A 20,421-nucleotide genomic window follows, 5' to 3' on the forward strand; every position below is an offset into this window, starting at 1 on the left:
AATAAATGCTGGCTAAGGAACAATGGAACAGGAATACAAGAGCTATGTCACCACATGAGACATGAACAGGTGTTTACATGGATAAACACTGAAGTTGTAACATATGAAGGGAATCTTCCCTGAACAAAGCCATTCTGCAGAAGACAAAAAAAATGTTTCAGTGCTTAGTGCTAGGGAGGCTGGGGCAGAAATCCTCACTTAAATGCATCCTGACTAACTGTTAGCACATAACTTCATTTCCTGTAATTCAGCCTCCTCATCCACAAAATGGGGATTACAAGCCCTACTTCTATTTATCAAGAGCCTTCTAAATACAAATACATTGAGCATTACAAAACAATCAGACACTGCAATCCCTGAAGAGATGAAAAGAACTCAGACGAGAAACTCACTGCTAAGTATTGGGGTCCAAGTGTGTTGAGACCAGCCAGGTTTCCCCATACTGAGGCAGCACTGATCTGTTGCATTTGTTGCTGGAGTTGCTGAGCAATTCGTTTTTGCTCTTTGTCCTTTTGCGTGTCTGCAAATTTTACCACAATGGGAGAAGAGCAACCCTGCAAACAGCAATTCAAACAATTACATACTTGCTATCCTCCAGCTATCAAAAACTACTGCATTAAGACCCACTCATTAGAAGCATTTCTGACACCCTCCCCATACATATATATAATCAAACAACGCGTTTTATTAAAGGTTCAAAATCTCATTTGATTTCCATTTCATTTTGTATTTCGGTATTTTCTCTGCAGGTGAGGTTTCTATTCTGAGCTCTAGGAGCAGAGCAAACAATGGTCCTCTCCCTGCTCTCTAGTCCCCCATATTCCACAGTAACTATTTTCTCCTGACATTCACTAACTTGCTTTACCTCCATGGTTTGTGCTTGGTGCATTGCTTTGATTGCTGTTTGCGCCATGGCTCTTGTTGTAAAAGTCACAAATGCACAACCTGGGGAAAGAACACAAAAGGAAACAAGTCACTCACTATATCCGCAATTACTGGGATGAATACAGAAATGAACACGTCTTCAAAAAAAATCACTGAAATAGCTGAAACCTTGAGCTACAAAAGATAGCATCATCCTTTGGAGAATCTTGAACTGTCAGAAAAGTTCCTGCTTACCTCGGCTCAGGCCATCGGGACCCCGTAATATCCTGCATTCTTCAATCTGCCCAAAGGGGGAGAACATCACTCGGATATCATTTTCATTGCACTTCTTGGATATCATTCCAATAAACAACTTCCTATCTTCTACTGCTAAGAAATCAAAGGATAAGAGTATTACCAACAAAAACGTACTTACTACATCTTATTTTGTCAAGTCTTCTCCATCAACTGTAGAATTACTTTCCTTCTATTTTGGGGTAGGTGCTTGTTAAAAACCGACTCCTAATAATGCAATCTCTTTGTTTTAGGAGGATGCATATGTGACACCTCAATGAATCTGAAGGATGCCTGTTTTATATTGTTTTACGTTTATATTTTACTGTGTGTTTCTCCCTTGCAAGCCTGTGAGCTACAAGAATGTTAAAAAACAAAAGCAAAAAATGCATCAGATTCAGCAGCACTTGTCCTATCTCCTACATTTAGTTCCTGGTTAGCAAGAGAAGAGTTCTGTGTATTTTACTGGACTATTTTCATCCTTTCATCTGTCCATTCTACTATCTTTAGATGGCCAACATACCTCACCTGTATCTAAACAGACAAGTTAGTCACAAAAGGATTCTTTCTAGCTCATTAGATAGGTGTGACAGGGGGCCAATCACGTAAATTTAGTTCTGCCTATTTCCTCATGCTCCTATCTCAACAGAAGAAGCAACACCTATTGTTTTAATTGTTTCATAGTCATCCCTTCTGATCTCTACCAAAAGCAAGAAAATGACACATCCAGTCTGATCTGTCTGCTACTGTATCTTCCCTCTAAATGCTGATGCTACCAGATATATTAGAGTTGAAGAAAAACTTATAGTGCGTGGACTATTTTAAAATAAATGGTGCAGAAACAGACATTTCTCTTAATTTGCCAATTGGTGGTTACTAATATCAGAACTTCAAACCTCTCATTTTATTTTTCTGAGGATGCTAATTACCTCTGAGATACTCACTTTTAGGTGATGAGGCAAATTAATCAGAATGCCATTTGGACATATAAAACAGTTTGCAAATAAAACATTCAACACAATATAACATGACGAAGGCCTGAAGCACAATTTGAAGCTTCAAGACAGAAAGTCTTCTCCTATTTAGTGCCATGGTGAGGGGAAATCAATTTATTTGCTGAGTCTTCCTTGGAGCTGACAAGAAAAATTCCAAACTTTTCCAGCTGACAAGTCTTTAACTGACTATTAAATCTTTATGTTGTACCCAGTTCACTGTCAAGCTCTTGGAGCATAAAACTGCCTTCAAATCCTTTTTGTAGTCCATTTTAGTTCAAGAGTTCCAGAATTCCTTTTAACGTTAAGTTAAAATACTTTAACTGATGCTTTCCTATTTATATATTCACCTTCACCTTGTACTAAAATTCATATTATAGCCTCAGAACTGTCACCTTAAAATTTCATTAAATACTTCTTCCACTTTCCACTATTCTTCCAAGAAACATGCACATTTGTGCATATGTCTGTGTGCATATATACGTATGTGTGTGTGTACACAAACTCATCATGGAAATGCACGGATAAATCATTTAAGCAATGTTAGATGTTAAACATCTTAATCTGAAATGGCCAATGTGTAGAAGTATACGCACAGTATTTTCTCTGCTGGTCTGTTTTTGAATTCTTATTCTTCCTTGTATACTACAAGGTAAAGTTTTGGACTCCCACCCTAACCACAACAGGCTTTCAGATTGGTCAAACACCTGAAAAGCATTTCTAGGTTTCAAACACCTTAGTACAAACAAGAACTCACTGGATGTTTCCCCAGCTGACACCATGATTTTCCCCGCAAGCAGTAACAGTGGAAGATACTTAGTCATGAAATTTTACAGAGCTCACTTACAATACCCACTGTACTAAAAACACACTTTTTTTAAAAAAATTAGGTCTCCAGTTCAATATGACTTAATCAGAAGCTGTTCAACACAAGCTGAAATTTCCCTATCAGCACAAATGATGCCACAAGTCTCAGACTTTAGCACAGCTTACCATTATTCTTTTCACTGTCAGCTGGTTTCATCTGGATAGGATGGTGCATCTGAAATGCAAAAATATTATTTAATCCCAGATGTGTTCGCTTTATGCTACATGAAATATATTCCCAGAAGAACAGTGGAAGAAAGAGATGGTCGCTTGAATTGTCTCTACAGAAAGGTATATGTAACAATACACAAATTTCTGGAAGAAAGAAAAGCTTTCCAAGTGATACATAATCATTCCTCCTGAGAAAGTACTTTTATAGGAGCCATGCCCACACACTTCACTACCATATTATTCCTCAAAACACTCCAAATTTCCTTTAAGATCTGTTATTGTACAAATCTCACAGTCTTGCTCTTTTTAACGTATCTCTTAAACGTGACTTGAGGGCAAAATAATGTATGTTTTACATCTGTGGTGCCAGAGCAGAAAAGAAAGACAAGATAGAGCCGAGAAGAAAGAATGCCTCGTCTCTTACCCCTGGGAGAATCTTCATGTTGTGAAGAGCATTCTGTGCTTCTAGTGCAGCTTTACGGGTATAAAACGTAACAAAACAGCACCCTGCAATTGAAACAAAATGCTAGCTAAGGAAGAACACTAGGAATCTTGACATGTTGTACAGAAATTACAAATCCCCCACTTCCACCCTTCCAATGCAAAATACATGACAAATAGAAGTTTGACACTGAAATAGGTAGGTATTACTGATTATAACTTGAAAAAGATTCGTGTGTGTAATAAAACAGGATACCATCAACAGGATATATTTGATACTATAACATATCATTAAAACAATCATTTACATATATCTGGCAAACAAATCTTGGCTACTTCCACTGTTAAACTCAATTATTTGGTAGTATCCAGATCTTAGATCTGTTTTTACAGGAAATAGATTATTGCATATTACTGAACTGCAAACCCAGGTTACAGCAGTTAGCTAGGATTTAAGGTACTAAGCATTTGATATATACAAAAAACTAAAACCTTGATTTTGTATTTTGTCTGAAACTGTGACGCTTCCAGCAAGATTTTGGCCATATCGTAACATCATAGCAATGCTCTGAAGCAACATAATATTTATTAGGTGTTCTGCTCTGTATTTATAATCCATAGTCTTCAAGCATGCCCAAGCAAACAGTTAAGATTGTAACTGTGTAAAAGCAGCTGAGACCCCAAGTCTAACATGAGAAAGACAGTTCTCACCTTTGCTTTGAGGAGGGTTTTGGCTCCTGTCCCGCAAGACATTGATTTCATAGACAGCACCATACTGTTCAAAAAGTTCTCTTAGATCTTTCTCACACCAGCTCCGTGGGACCTGACCCACAAACATCTTGATAGCATCTAGATCAGGTTGGTCTGGGTGATCCAGTGTGCCATTCATTTTCTTTGAGCTATGAAAGATAACAAGGAATTTCTGTTATATCGCTTCCTACAGATTCTAGATTTCATTGCAGCTAGAAGCAGCATGCTTATAGTGAGGTTAAAAATGTATTTCAACACATATATAAACATGTACGATTAAAACAAAGAGACTCCTGCACATCTGCAGTCCTGCATAGCAAGAGAATATTCAGGAATATTATTCACATTCACTGGCAAGTCAAATACTTGGAAACCAATTACTCTGCACAGTTGTTTAAAACTTCTCCTAACGTATGCTCTTATAATGTAGACATCTGGGATTCAGGAAATGTTTGATGAGATGACTGAAAAATATCACTAGTTCAATCCTGTAAAATTTTACAGGAGAAACTGGAAGTGGAAGGAACCTAAACTAATAACCAGTGTAAATGAGGGTAACTTTTTTGTATGTTTAAAGATGACTATCTGGAATTATATCCTAGGGTGAAAAAACATCTTAAAACAGAAAAATAGGTACAATTGAATCAATGAGAAGTCTTGTTAAAGATTTACAGTGATATAGTGCTTTGTGAAACTAGGCAGCTTTGAACAATATCTGGAAAAAAAACCAGGCTCAGGCTGCAGATGAACAGGTTGGGCCTGGACAATCTTAGTCTCAGAGTAAATCAAGCTGTGTAACAGTAGGTTGCTAACACAGAAAGAGAATCACTTCTTAGATTATAACAACACAGAAGTTCTGATTACGGGGTTCTTCAAAAGGTTTCAAGGCACTACATGAACCTGTATGTGAGGCACTACATGTAGCTGTATGAAGCGCTTGCTTAAAGCCTGTCAATAAAACAGTTATACTTCACCCAGCTACCTGAAAGCCATACGCTGCTTTCTGTATTGACTCCTCACTGTTTGCTGAGTACAATGTGAGGTCTTGTTTTTGGCAGTCACAGGCTGGTATACCACAGGACCTATCTTTGCGGAAGACTGTAATGACGTCCTATTGCAGCTCCAGTGATTAGTAGGCTAAAATTGCTGGCTGACCCCTACATAATCTAGAAAGAACATGGGGACCAGAACAGTAACCATGCAATGATTCCCCCCTCCCCAGCCAGTCCCCAAACTCATTGTTGAGGGATACAGTGGCCTTCTTCCAGAGTAGTCAGCTCTCTTCATCTCTGCTTTTTCCCTTTTTAAAGATTCTTTTTCAATGGCTTATTACATTACAGGCAACAAAAGGAACACTACTATAGGCAATCACATTTCTCCCTCAATGTAATTTTTTTAGAAAAAATTTCAAAACCAGGTAACATTTAGTTATTTTTTCCCCTCTCAATATGCTGCTGTCCAGAGTATGACAAAGAATTGATGCCAAAGTTTTATAACTGTATGAACTGACCTCAGAAACCACACAGCTTCTTACTAGAAGGGAAGGGAATTATCCTCATAAATCCTTTCACTACTCAACCTTTCCACTCCGAAAGAGTCAGCATCTCTTCAAATATCCAACATAAAGAATACCTCTTACAAAGAGGTAAACTACATGCTTTTTCATTCTAAATGAGAACAACTGGAAGTCACTTAACCTTTTCCAGTAATAATTTTCAGCCCTGCCTTCTCTCCCATGGACAGTTTCAAGAGCGCTGCCAGCCCCCTGTTAAGCGAGCAATTTTTAACATGACCTCAACAGGATTTCAAGGAATCCTTAATTCCTAATTAAAAGGTTTAGTCTGGAATCATTAACAGGAAAGAACTGGAATTGTTCTCCCAACAATTCATTTTAATAACTGATTTTAGAACATCAGCACCCGTAGCATACAGCATACATGTAAACAGTACAAACAAATAGCTTTATTCCTCCTTACCCCCATCCCCAAAATTAACCAATTTTTTCCTCTGTCCAGAATCCAGTATCAACTCCCAATGCCTGGTACGGTTTCCTCACGAAAACAAATTGCAGACTCCCCTATCCCTCTCCCCCCCCGCCTCCCCCTCCCACGGCAAGGGGAATTCATTAGACAGCATTGGCTTCAGAGACAGCAATTCCAACTCTCACTACAGTTATAAAATTAGACATGAAGATAGACTACTTACACAGGGCTAGCATTCAAGGAGCAATGGTCCACCATCATCTCCGGGAGGAAATCCAACTTAAACGCAGCCATCACCTCAGACTGTCACAAACTACTAATACTAACTCAGTGTATTGCCTAACCCCTAAACAACGCACTTCCAAAAGTCCTGCAGGTCTTAACACTCAGCCACACAAAAAACACTCAAACCACAGAAACAGAAGCTCGGGGAGACCAGCAATAGACACCACAGAAACAGGCTGGACTGGGAAAGGGACATGGAATCCCAGATTAAAAAGGGGATGTGACCATGTGAAGGGAGGCTCAGCTCAATACACAATGAAAATGCTGATGCACTGGGCTTGTTTTGTGCAATTTTCCCTGGCGAAGCAGTACTGAGTGCACTGTCAGATAAACAGAGTGTCAGATCCATGAAGATAGCAATGGGTAACAGAGCAGAAAGAATACGAACTCCAGTCTTTCCATCCCCAACTAACTCCTTGCCTCCCAAAATGGCAGCCCAAGGCCTTGAGATCCAGGCAGTTCCCATCTCACCAGCATTAAGGTGGACAATTCATTGCGCGTAGTCAAAAGGCTCCTTCCCCATAAACATTTTCAATGTCTGATTAATGATCTCACTCTTTCCATCTTGTGCCATTTTTGACACTCTCAAATTCTAGGCAGAAAAATGCCAACTGTTTCTCTGAACCTGCCAAAAAAATATCAAAGCTAAGGTCTGTTAACTCAAAAAATCCCCAACTCTCACAGAACTTCAACAACTCCTCTTTAGAGGAGCAAAACATCCATCGTTTTGGAAACAACACTTGGCCTATCATGGTTCTGTAAATCCAGAGACATACAGATGATGAAGAAAGGGAAAAATACAGGTCTAGTGGTAATACCATTCCTGTTTTTATACTGTTCCTGGCAGCGATTTGTTGAAAACTGTTGTATAAACTTTGAAAACACTGATCTTAACACCTTAGCTTCTTTATCACTAAAACAGGAATAACATGTTCATCGAGGAACTGTGAGGTGTAATAATTACATGCATAATACAGACCTATTGTTAAGCCTCCAGTACTCAAACTAATGGGGAGATAATCTTGTTAATACCACATTGTGAGATGCAGAAACATTTGATTGCAGAGTGTGCTACAGAGCCAGCTGGGTGTGTCCGAGCACTCCAAGTGGTGTGATTAGCTCAAGTCCAACATGAATCCAGATAAGCCTTATGCATACAGACAATACAACCCCATAATAAACTCTTAGAGCATTATCAAGGAATGCATACTGGGTCAACCGCGATCACTTTTCTTGTCTGTCAATGACCGCAACACGTACCTGCAGTTATTTAGACTGGCCAGTATACCAACTTTCTTTATGCTTGCACAATTAGAGCATGTTTAGTATTTTTTAGATAAATAACCCTTTCCAACCTCTGAAAAAGAGAACATTTCCCATCTTCTGCCTACAGTGAGCTGGGCCTTGTAATAGAGAGACATAAGTTACTGCAAAATACGAGAGGACATGAATTTATCACACATCAGATGTTTGGCAGTAACTACTTCATGCATGCTCTTACTATGTGGTAAATGCATGGAGGCTTATTCCTTAACAAGAAGGTGTAAGCTACCTGCTAAGCACCACTGGCATAAGCACACAAGTAGGCACTGTGGAACACAGGTCAATTTACTAGCTTTCAGTAAATTGTTAGTATCTACCTTCAGACACATCTCACAGGCTTCCTACTTGAAAAATGCCATCCTGCATAAAACACATCATATTCAAACATTGAATTCAGCCCGAGGCCCACTTCATGGATTTTTCTAAAATGAACCCGCAAAGAGAAACACTTCAGATTTATATGGTTAGAAAGCAGCAGAAGATCTACTGGGGTTCTCTCCATTGTTTATATGATTCTATAGCTCAGCATTGTGAATTCTAGTCTTACTAAAGACAGTAACAGAACACCTCTCATCCTTAGCTTTCTAAAGCAGCCAGTAAAATACTCCAGCAGCCATAGGCATTGTAGGTTTGATGAAAAACAATGCTGGTATACTCTAGAAAATGGGTTTCAAAAACATTACTGAGATTGATTAGCTTAAGTCACTACGTCATTCTGATTTGCTTTTATCCCCACATCTCTCTGCTCCCCAAAACAGAAAGCATATTCGTTTGTTCCATTAAAACAAAAATGCAACAAGATACAGGCAGAAAAGTTACCAAATCCTTCACTGTCACACTGTTACACTCCATGTCAAATTCAGTTTTCTGGCTTTGCTCATTAAAACATTGGTTTTGTACAGTTATCCCGCTACATATTAATTTCTAATTCTCATTATACTTACTCTTTTCTCCTCTGATATGCTCACTTCATTTAATGAAAAACTCTGCCAAAAATATTTCACATGCTGTTATGTACAATTTGAGGGAGGGAAAGAAAATAATACTAGAAGGGTGGATAAATATCTGAATGTACGTTAGCCAAGACTCCATGCTTCAAGGTGCCATAATTCCGCAGTAATGACGGCAGTTACAGTGACAAAATATTAGTATAGAGAACAGTTACGTTTTAACATTATTTAGTTGAAGGAATCAAGTTGATGAGAGTAAAACACTTCCGGACTTTTCTTGTAAAAATATCAGAAAGAGTGGAAAAAGATGGTATTTCACTACTGCATAGAAGTTGGAAGAATAAAGCAAAGAGGTTATTTCTTTGGAATTATAAAAACACAAAAGTCATCCTAGCCATTGCTCACAAAGAAAGAAAAATTAGACAGCTAAACACACTTATTTTTTGCTCAGATGTCAAATTCCTGTTGGCTTCCAGACCCATTCTTTGACTGTTTCTATTCAAAGGATAATAGAAACAATGTCTGACATTCCAAGCTCTATGTACTGTAGCTACAAATTTAAACGTGGTGCTAACCTGACAATATGAACATTAAAAACTTCTGCATACTATAGATTAAATCTCACTTCTTTTTTTTTATAAATACATTTCTGAAGCCCTAAGGCTATGTTGCAGAATATATCACCATATAAACTCCTCAGATTATAAGGCATGAATGTTGAAAGTTTTGCTTTTATTTTTATGCTTGAAGAATTACATCACATCTTTGGGCACAAAACTTGAAAATAAAACCCAAAAACCAAGTGCAGTATTTTCTTTCACTAAGAAAGCCTCATTCATTTCAACGAGCAATTAACTGGAAGCTAAAGATAATACTATCTTTTATTTTATACAATCTGAACCTCAGACAACATATACAGCTCTGAAGCTGAGGGACTACTGGGATGGTGAGAGCAAACTATGGGAAAAGATGCAGGCTACGGGGAAATCAGACACTGTGAAGCTCTGAAGGAGACAGGTCCTAGAATAAACTTCCCCTTGTATTATCTGTGCATATCCAGATCCCTACAGTGCTGCTGAATTGCAGTTTTGTTTTTTTCAGCAGATAACCCCTAGGTTACACACATCAAAATACAGTAACTACCTGTCAATATTTTATCATTTCTTTGTTGATCATGTAAGCATGTCGACAGAATGTTTTCAGCATATGTGGAACCCAAAATGTCTTCCCACATCTTAATAGGTACAAAAAGCCCCTTACCTACTAGCCAAAGATGCAGTTTCTTTCTCTGACAATCTCTATGACAGTTATTCGTTGTGAGTGCTCAAATCCCATACACTGAGAATGTTAAATTTACCATCAACATAAATAAAGTTTTGGGTTGCTTACAATTCAGATTAATTTAACTGAAAACCATTTTCATGTATAGGAGATTTTCATAGAAATTCCTAGATACAGAAAACGATAGGAGGGGAAGACAACTGCTTTTATCTCGGAAATACCAGTTTCACGGTGCTCGCTCTTATGCATATAGCTGAGAGCATTTAAATCCTCTATACTCTCTAGACCTAGCACGATTTAAGTAAAATCTATTCTAAAAACAGCTTGTAATATAAGGGTTTGTTTGTATGTTTCTTAAAAATATTTCTGGGGACCACACTATTTGAGGTAAATCAAGATGTTCTTATTCTACTTCTCTGGCTTGTGAATGAAACCCTGTTTACCTTCAGCTTCTACTCCAATTAATTCTATGAAAGATCAAAACAAATGAATTCTGAACTTCTGTCTGACTGAACAACCCCCAGCACTCCCGGCTCTCTGCCAGAAGATGAAGCAGCATGTCACCTATTCCTGTACCTTACAGGAAGCGTGTTTTCTCTACGTAAGCACTCCTAGAAAAAGAAAAAATAAAATGGTGGCTAAGCTTACTATCAAATAAGAGCGTAAAGACAGCTTATTCAAAATGAATTATACACAACCTATTTCCTAAAGTGAGAATGAGGTTATCTTTCTGGAAAAGAATGTAAAGCATTGCACTATCACCTGAACAAATTTGTTTTTACTAATGAAGTCTAAATGGTGGAGTTTATAAAAAAAGACAAAAAAACACACACACATACATTGTCTTTTAATTTGGCCGTAGGATTCCCTAAATACATATTATTCTTTTGAAATCTTTCTGTTCTTCCTGTCTTCTTACCGCAATGCAACATTCACTTGAAACAAAATTCCTGCCACTCATTTCACTAAGCAGTTGTAGTTTCCCATATTCATATAACTAAAGCAGGAGAGACTTGCAAAGGCAAGTCTGAAACATGGAAGAAGGAACACTTCTTACTAAGTTCATAGATAAAATATTTAGGGGCAGTGAGTTTTGTAATCCTGTAAAATATTGACAGGGTTTGAACACCACTGGTTGTTTACAGGAATATATTTTTCCACTTCTATCTAGTGCACATATATGTATAAGATTCCCACTTTAAAAAAACGAACAAAAACCAGATAACCAATAGGTTATATGCATCAAAATACTGGACATAAAAATCTACCACTTTCTAGCTAACATTAATAAGGAACTACTAAGTAAACTCACCTTTAAACACAGACTAATCAATCATTATTAGGATTTTAGACCCGTTTGTCTAATGCATGCAATACTACACATTATCAGAACCAAAACACAAATCTAGACTGCACTCTATTAGTCCAGTGTGGCACTTCTCAAGTTCCTTAGAAACAACTTTTTACTTTTCTAAATCAACATATCCAGTATATACTCTTCATGTGAAAATAGTGAAGACTTTGTGTGGATTAAAAACACAGTTGCCTCTCTGTGGCAACCATGAACACAAATCTGATGTGTCAAAACAGCATATAAAGCCCAATACCTGTCTAAGTTGGTTGTGCAAAGGGGTTCTAAACTAAGCTGGTCAGAAAAGACCTATCACTTGAAGATGCTTTTTCAGAGTACCATCTGGGATTACAAACTGCGATAGAAAAGAACGCGCTGTTTTCCCAGTTTTGTACAGACCTGATGCAAAAATTCAAACTACTTCCCTTAGCTCCTCTGTTTCCAGGTGTTATACAGGCCAATCAGGATGCAATGATGCCTTCCTGAGACACAAAGAAATGAGAACATTGTTTGCTAGACAATAAACCAAAGCACTAGTTAGTTGACCCTTACTACAAACGTGACAAGACATTCCACAAGCAGAACTAAAAAAAAAAAAAAAGCTGTTCCTACAGATGTATCTTACCTCCTTATAATAAACCCAATGAAACTCAAGAGCCTTCAATGTCTTCAACAGCCAACAGCAAGACTAGTTCAGAGCTACCAGCACACTGCCAGACAAAGGAAAGGAGCTGACTGTTTTGTTTTGACTTACTCAAAGCACGGTCACACTCACTTAATGCTTAGGAACTCAGTGCCTTGAGATGTTTACTGCTCTGCCTTTTTTTTTTTTTTAATGAACAGTGAATTCCAAAGTTTTCAGGAAAGATCAAGGCTTGCGCATTGTTTTCTTTAAAAACAGGCTAATAAAAACCCAACTAATTCAACTACTTTCTATCAATCAGTCAAGATACTTCTGGACTTGAGCACAGACTGCACAGGCTGTACACCGACATCCAGTCCCTCCTGTCTGTTCCCTGTGATGCACGCATTAGTGCGTGGGCTCTTCAAAGGGCACCAGCAAAGTAGTCTAGAACACTGAGGGTTCAGACAGGTCAGTTTAAGCCATTGTTTTGCTGGAAGTACAAACAGCAAAGTCCAGGAATCAAATGATGCTTTGACAGAACTCTCTTTGACCTTAATGTAAAAGTAAAAACAGATCGGGAAGATGTGTATATATAACATTACCCCATGCCAATGTGAAGCCAAGCAGTTCTTCGTTGACTACCACACGCCCATTTGACTGACAAGTCTAGATGTCATCCTTCTGGCTTTTACTTGAAGCAAGCACTGACGTGAACGCATGTATCAGCTCAAATAGGTCACATGTGGCCTATTTTCGCAAGTAGATAATGTCTCTAAGCTAACCAACTTTTCAAATGACAGATAAGAAAGCAAAATCTTAATGGCTGATACATCAGTATTCCTCCTCTCAGAGGAAAGGAGATGTTTTTTCACGCAAAGGGTAGTCGTTTTTTTAACTGCTTGCTGGCGGGATACTGCAAATACAATAAACTTACATGAGTGCAAGGACAGACTGGACTAGTAGTTGGAAGCTACCAGACAAACCCACAACAGGTGAGGTTCTCATAAGCTGAAAACAGAGGTTGAGAGATTACTGGGTCAGTTTTGTGGTGACAAGGTGAAAACAAACAGTACAGATTATTACCCTCTATAAATGTGGAAGGCAGGAAGTCTGGAACATGTCAAAGATCCTATGCATGTGTATTGGGAGAAAGGAAGGGCAAAAAGCACTATAGGGAAAAAAAAAAAAAAAAAAGAAAAGTTGTGCTGTTAAAACTACTCAAAAGCTGAGCTATACATATATTATGTAAATGGTAATTAAAAATGCAAACTTATTACCAGTAATGTATTCAAATGTTTTCATAAGCAACAAAAATAAGTAGTAGTAAATCACACCTCTGGCCTTCAGAAATTCTACAACACAGACAGTTATCAGTATGTATGCATTTTCCTTTCTTTTAAAATGCCTTGCAATTGCTTTCAGTATGTTAGCATATAACTGACAAATAAACTCAATCTGTGGTATATTCAATACCTGGCTTACTCCTGAGCACAACTACACCAAATGGGAGATGACAGCTCTGCAACATGAGAGCTTATCTACCAGGAAGCAGGTTACACCATTTGTTCAAATCCCAGAAGCCAAAAAAAACCTGCAACAATGTACAGCTCTGGGAATAACTGCTAGTAACAGGAACTCAGAAGAAGCTGAATTATCAGTTTTAATACCCTCTTATTGCAGATAAATGAAGTTCACAGCCTTCAGGACTGTGGCTCCCAAACTTCTGCAATTCTTCCTTCATTGTCTTCATCTGCTTGCCTGAATGGGGAAACATGAGCATGCTGTGAATATACTAGTGGGGTTGTGGGTATCAGACTTCAGCAGCATGAGCGACCCACAGCTCTGCAGACAATGCTCTGCTTCCCTAGGGCAGAACAGCTGCACAACGCTACCCTCTCACTTTCTTAGGACATAGCCATCAGCTAACACAGCAGCATGAGGCTGCTAACCTAGTGCTTGACCTGCCGCAGCTGTGTCTGCTGCTTCAGTGATGACACCAGAAATCCTTGCATAGGCATTAAAAAAATGAAGAAACAAGTAGACTGGCCAGGAAACTACTTCCTGACAACGGCTTGGGCTTGTCTAACACCTACCTCCAATCATGGAATTTCTTATCCTAGAGCAATGAAGAATAAGCAAACTGAGAGCCTCCAAATCTCTCTGGTTTGACGTTACTCAAAAATAAATAAAAAAGACAAATGACAACTATTATTTTCAGAATCCTTACCCCCTTTCTTTTTTCTTTTTTTAAAGACAAAGACAAACTCCAAAGGATTTGAACTATCACAGTCCACAACAGTGCCATTTACAGTGACAGACAGTATATACCGGCATTTTTCCAAAGGCAGCCAGTACCTGCCCACCCTGTTTTCAAGGAGAGTACCTACGCACCATCAGGTTAATATTCTACTAAAACAACACAGTGAAATAAATAAAATCTGTTAGGAAAAACTTCACATTAAAATATTTACTGATGAACTCCATCTTTTCTTTGTTGCTTAACTGTTTCCTTCTAACACCTGCCCCCCAAAGACACATAAAACATAGCTGGTAATTTTCGTAAAAATGTAACAGTCTCTCCCAGATAAGTTTTGTTCCTTAATTTTATCTGGCATATTTCCTCATTTTTCTTCAGACTAAAGGAATAGGGAGGGAGACAAAAATCAGCTTTATCAGCTGTTTCTTGGTGGTAGCAGTAGTAGTGGATTAAAAATGTTTAAAAAAACACTAAAAAAACACAGCAAAACTTACTGTGATGCAAAGCAGACAAAGACCTGGCTGAAGAGGAATTCTACGAAAGACACGAGGCATATATGCAGATGAACAAATTGCCAAAAGGCTAAATCATGAATCTGGAGCAATTAACACATGACAACCTACTAGAGCAGCTGTACTTGTAGAACAGATAATGGCAAGCCTTAATGCAGACTGCCTAGAATAATTAATTTTGTCAAACCAAAGACAAGGTAATCATCGCATGTTTATCCCTGCTTGCAAGACACTTCTCAATTAATAATTGATATGAAGAAGCAGCATTGATGTATGAATCCCAGGGCAACTGCTTTTGAAGCAGATGCTTGTAGGTTTCCTCGTCTCATTGCCAACTTGTTGTTTACGAAGCCATATAGCCACTGAAAAACTATAAAGGATTTAATCTTGTTAGCCTATTTTTTTTTTTTTGCCGATAAATGTAATATTTCAGGTACTGTTTAATCTCTACTGAAAGACATGCAAAAAATGACTTCAGTAAAAATATTTGTTTTGTTGTTTGTTTTTTTTAAACACCAGCCAAAATTCCAGCGGACGGTTTGGGAAGCATTTTGAGTTTTTATCATTACAGTGCTAGAACATAACAATGCTTATGTATTTTGGAAGAGACAAACTACAGAAAAATTCCTAAGAGATCTGAAAGACCTGTGGACACGCTGGCAACATAGACAGAAAAAAACCTTGAGAAATTAGGAAAAGAAGCTTGGCCACAACAATAGTAAGAGGAAATAAAGGCAGCAATATAACACAGAGCAGGAGACAAGGCAGGAAATAAGAGTACAAGAAGCGAGGACATGCATCTCTGCCCTGTGAAATTACAGAACTACTAAAAGGAAATGGAAACAGAACAAAACATTGCTGCTGCCTGAAGTGTTCTGTCCTCTTTTTTTTTTTCTCCTGTTTTTAACTGAATTCTGACTTGTTCAAATTGGAAGTACGGATAGTATACAACACCTACACTTCAACGCCCAGTCTTCCATAGAAAAGAATTTGAATACTAATGCCTGCAAACTACCGTGCCCCGAAAGCAGAGGAACCTTTCCTCTCTTTCTGTCTGCGATAACAGCCAGTTCACCTCAACGTATTTCAGCCTTTTGTCTAAGAAACGACCCTGCAAACAATTCTGTGGAAGCATTTTATAAGTGTAAGAAGTTGAAGGAGATCTAAACACAGGCAAGACCTAGAAATCTAGTTTCAAAGAGCCTTGTAGTTTTGCTGTCTTTCCCTATATAATGTGAATCTGCAGCTCTAGACTTAGTCAAGAAGATGCACTGAAAACATTTTGTCATCTCGGCAATATTTGCAGAATTATTTAAAAAGAATCAACTACACATTTTATGTTAGTTTTCTGCCACTAAAACACGGCCAGAAATTATTCTTCTGCTAAGGAGTTTGAAATCCACTGGGTCCTGGAAAGCTCTGAACAGTCTGCTTCTCTCCAAGCCAAACACACCGCAGAGCTACAAGGAGCACGCCAACTAGCTACGTTTACACAGAGCATTGCCGTGTAGTTGCATATGGGACCCAGGGGAGACTACAGAACCAACTGTACAGCGCCAGGACAATACCACGTATGAAGATTGTTCTATCACCCCACATGAAAAATACTTTTGGCCAAGGTTTATTGCAAGTAGTATACCAACTGTTTGTGTAAAGAATTTAGAGGAAGTAAGAACTGGTCAGAGAGTGAGGTTTTTTGTTTGTTTTACTTCAGAAACATAACAATCTTAACTGAAAGGAACAAACTTCATATTATTGAATAATTTACAGGCCTCTCCTTCCTGATAGTTTTTAGAATAGCAGCCAGTTCTGTTTAAAAAACTTCTACAAGTATGATAGAGGCTTTTTCCCCCCTTCCTTTTTAAGTTTCAAGAGACCTTTCAGACTAAACAAAGCAACAAGTCTCAAGTTTCATTGTCCTTTGCAGCAATCAGAACAGCCATGCAAGCTGTTTTGACAAGTCCTTTAATCTTAAGTTCTTTCTTCTAATAGCACCAGCTACAAAACAAGAACAGTTGACATTACACTACGGTTAAAAAAAACCCACACATTATTTCTCTCCCATTTTATTTTATCCAAATGAAAACTTTGCTTTTCACATTACCTGAAAAGTTCACAGGCAGCTCAGACAGCACCAGCAGAGTGTAACACGCAGTTAAAATAGCAATCATTGCAATAATCATTTCTACTTAGTGCACTGGCTAGCCCCGTAGGGGTGCCAAACAATTAATTATTTTACCTTCAGGAAAACAAAAGCATCATCCTAAAGGAGGGACGGGGCAGCAAGAGGTATGACCATTCTCTCTTCTATCCACAGGGCATTTGAACAGTGTTCAGGCAAATTTGTTTGCCTGGAAGAATATAAGCATAGTGCACGTAGATTTGACAAGTGTAACAGAAAGTTGGAGTTCCTCACTCCTGAAACTGTCAGTGCTCACAAGGCCCTCTTAAAACAGCAACACTTGACAAGAAGAATAACTGTTTAGTTTGCTTTGGCAAAGTGTAGCATAAAAGTTTCCGAGCACCAGGACCAATCCCAAGTCTCAGAGTAAACTCTCCATTTCAAAAACTTGTCTGCTTGGAGACAGCAGCTACCATAAAAGTGTGGAACAAAGGCAAGTGCTATTTAAAAGGCCAGCTGATTCCTCACCTCAAAGCAAAGCTGACTCCTCCTCAGTTTAATTCTCTGCACCAGACTCTAATCAGAATTCCGACAGTTTTACCCTGATTCATCTCTGGGCAGTTCATCATAAGAGGCATTTTATACTGGTATGTATAAAAAGCAATGAATATATATAATTTTGATTAATATATTAATATAATTAATATGGATTTATATAACCTTAGATGTTAAAGAGAAGAGGATGTTGATCTTCTTTCATTTGGACACCTTTCTACATTCATATTAAGACAGACGAATTCAAAATTTTTTCTCATAAGGATGAGAAATTATGTACCTTACCAGAAACTGAGGTGTTCTAATCTGTGGCTTATTTTCAGCAATCAAAATTGAATAATTTGATATTTAAATAATTTGAAGATTTTGTTATTTAGATAATCCAAACCAACAGATTCTGGAACTGTGTTTTGTAATTGGCAAAATCTTGCAAGTCTGTAAAACTAGGTCTAATCACAGATCAGGCTGTCGGAAAAGACAGGAATGCTTCAGAAAAAAACACCAACACCAGCATTCTCTTTCCTACCTTCTATATGGACCTAATAGAGCAGCAAAGGAGCAGGAAGGGTAAACCGCAGTGGGCTGGCCACTTAGGAGTTTTGTTGTGCAACACCCACAATGCCTGGAGACCAGTGCCCTCAAACTGGTACTTCCAAACAAAAGCCAGTTTTCTAAAAATCATTCAGAAATGAAGTATTCTTGGGTACCAACTTCTGCTATTTCTACCCTAATGAATAACCTACAGAGAGGCAGGATATAATACATTTTTAAGACAAATTATATTTCCTTTCTGATATAGGCGTGACTAAATCCTTACCAGTGTATTTATGAAAATCACAGCAAATGGCCATGGATAGAAAACAAATCCCTCCTCAAGGCAATATCAAAATTCAAACCTCACTGAGTGTATTCCAACTTCCAGACAAAGGGGTCCCTTTCCTTCTGTTACCTGCTTCTTCAACCATTCTGTCGCCACAGTTCGAACAAATACAAAATACATTTTTTTCAAGTATGCATCCATCCATATTCAAAGGAAATCAGCACACCTTTATAGCCTTTTTTCATATATTTATTTGACACATTGAATTCTAAATATATATATATATATATATATATTTTAAACCTACTGAGGTTCATCTCTCTGATCCTGCTCTGGATAGGGAGCAATCACAGACTGCACAAGCACTCCTCCCCAGCTAGTTGTATTTTTCACGCAAGACTGTTGTTATGGCTTCTCCTCCCACCGTGAGCATACTTCAAACCCTAGTAAAGACTTCAAAAACTAATTTCCTTAAGACCAAATTGGATCTACATGGGACAAGTATTTCCTCTGAAGCCTTTGTCTAGAACACAAGCAGGGCTCAGAGGCTCCTTACTAGAGGTTTTGTCAGTCCCATACTCTCTCTCCATCGCTACATCTAAAGGAATAGCCATATTAGCCAGCAGGACTTGCATCTTGTATGAGCTATCAAATCATGCATAATTTTCCACTGACCACACATCTTATTTTGTTCTGCTTTCTTCAGCAACATGTTTGCCCCTGGCCATTTTTTCCACAGATATTCCTGGCTCTTTTTTCTATCTTGACAGGACGAGCAAGTCAACATACCAAAACCAGTAAGGGGACATTGCTCTCCACCCACACTTCTAAGTTCTTCGATAAGGACATATCACAGAAGGAACACATCCTTCCTATCCACTCTTGTTTTTTGCAGTGTCACTAACTGCCTAATATCTACAGGTACATCAATCAATGCCATTGTCTCCCCTTCTTGTAGGAACTTTAGATTTAAGACTATTGTAGGGAAAGGATCTACTGTAACTGAAATAAGCATTCATTTTTCATCTCTTAAGGGCCTTGGTAAAACTATCAGCAGCATTCTGTATAAGAGCTGGAAAGTGACATGGCTAGTATACTAATTCCTTATTTAAGAGCCTCCTGTCTCTGTTTGTACACTAAAGCACATCTGAAATATTTCTGCCATAGCAGAGGTAATTCTCAGAATAGCAACAATCATCACAATTTGAGCATGATAGTGTTACTTAACAGTCACAGGTCGACTGTCCTAAAGCTGCACAGTTACAGATACTGGTCTTTTTTTTTTTTTTTTATTGTGCAGTAAAAGGAGTGTCAATCAATCCAAGTCACTAAACCAGAGAAATAACAACTTCATCATGAGAGAGATTTTTATTGGGTTAGCAAACTGACTGTGGAACATGCAGCCAAACTACCATGAGAACCAGGCACCATCAAATAATCAGCACTGGGAACTGAGTAAAGCAGGAAGGGGGAAATTGGCTCATGAAATTACACCCTTGCTAGACTTCAGACATTAACAGGACTGCACCAGAAGATCCTCACATTTGGCTCCAAACATTTTCACACACAACCACATTCCTGTTATGCTGAACATAATGAAATTTGTCTCAGCCCACATGGAGTTCTTCCAACCAATACCTTTAGAGTTATATGTAGTATAGAGAACTTGAGATTTATTCTGGCTAAGAAGTAACTATGAAGGTACACATTTCTACTTTGTAGTTACTTGCATTTATAAAATTATTATAAAATTATTAAGTTACATATGGAGCTAAAGAAGCATAGTTATTTGGTACTTACAGTCCTAAGTTGTTACCACTTCCAAGTCCCTTTAGCAGCACAAGGGCAGGAAATTACAAAGAGCTTAAGGTTGAAGGAATATTATTGCTCACTGCAGTAGAAAACAGCCACATATCTCAAAGTAAAAACAACTTGTCTCTAAACCTTTGAAAGGAAGCCCCAATAAACAACTGAGGGAC

The 20,421-nt window shown here is 38.2% G+C and overlaps 1 protein-coding gene across 27 annotated transcripts in view; it reads right to left on the reverse strand.

Moving 5' to 3' along the window:
- Positions 1-20,421, reverse strand: part of CELF1 (CUGBP Elav-like family member 1) — a 59,539-nt gene that overhangs the window by 24,111 nt on the left and 15,007 nt on the right. For 14 of the 27 annotated variants that reach the window (XM_083840457.1, XM_083840470.1, XM_083840461.1 and 11 more), the window contains 6 exons: positions 4,341-4,528; positions 3,613-3,695; positions 3,144-3,192; positions 1,120-1,254; positions 866-945; positions 393-554 (listed from right to left, as the gene is read on the reverse strand). In XM_083840457.1, the coding sequence (XP_083696583.1) occupies positions 393-554; positions 866-945; positions 1,120-1,254; positions 3,144-3,192; positions 3,613-3,695; positions 4,341-4,518 (687 nt within the window). In that variant the 5' untranslated portion in view covers positions 4,519-4,528. Of the gene's footprint in view, positions 1-392; positions 555-865; positions 946-1,119; positions 1,255-3,143; positions 3,193-3,612; positions 3,696-4,340; positions 4,529-6,584; positions 20,411-20,421 lie in introns of those variants that run through there. The other 13 variants (XM_083840467.1, XM_083840463.1, XM_083840462.1 and 10 more) reach the window with 4 other exon arrangements.

This window comes from Anser anser, assembly GCF_964211835.1.
Source record: "Anser anser genome assembly, chromosome: 5".
Classification (NCBI taxonomy): domain Eukaryota; kingdom Metazoa; phylum Chordata; class Aves; order Anseriformes; family Anatidae; genus Anser; species Anser anser.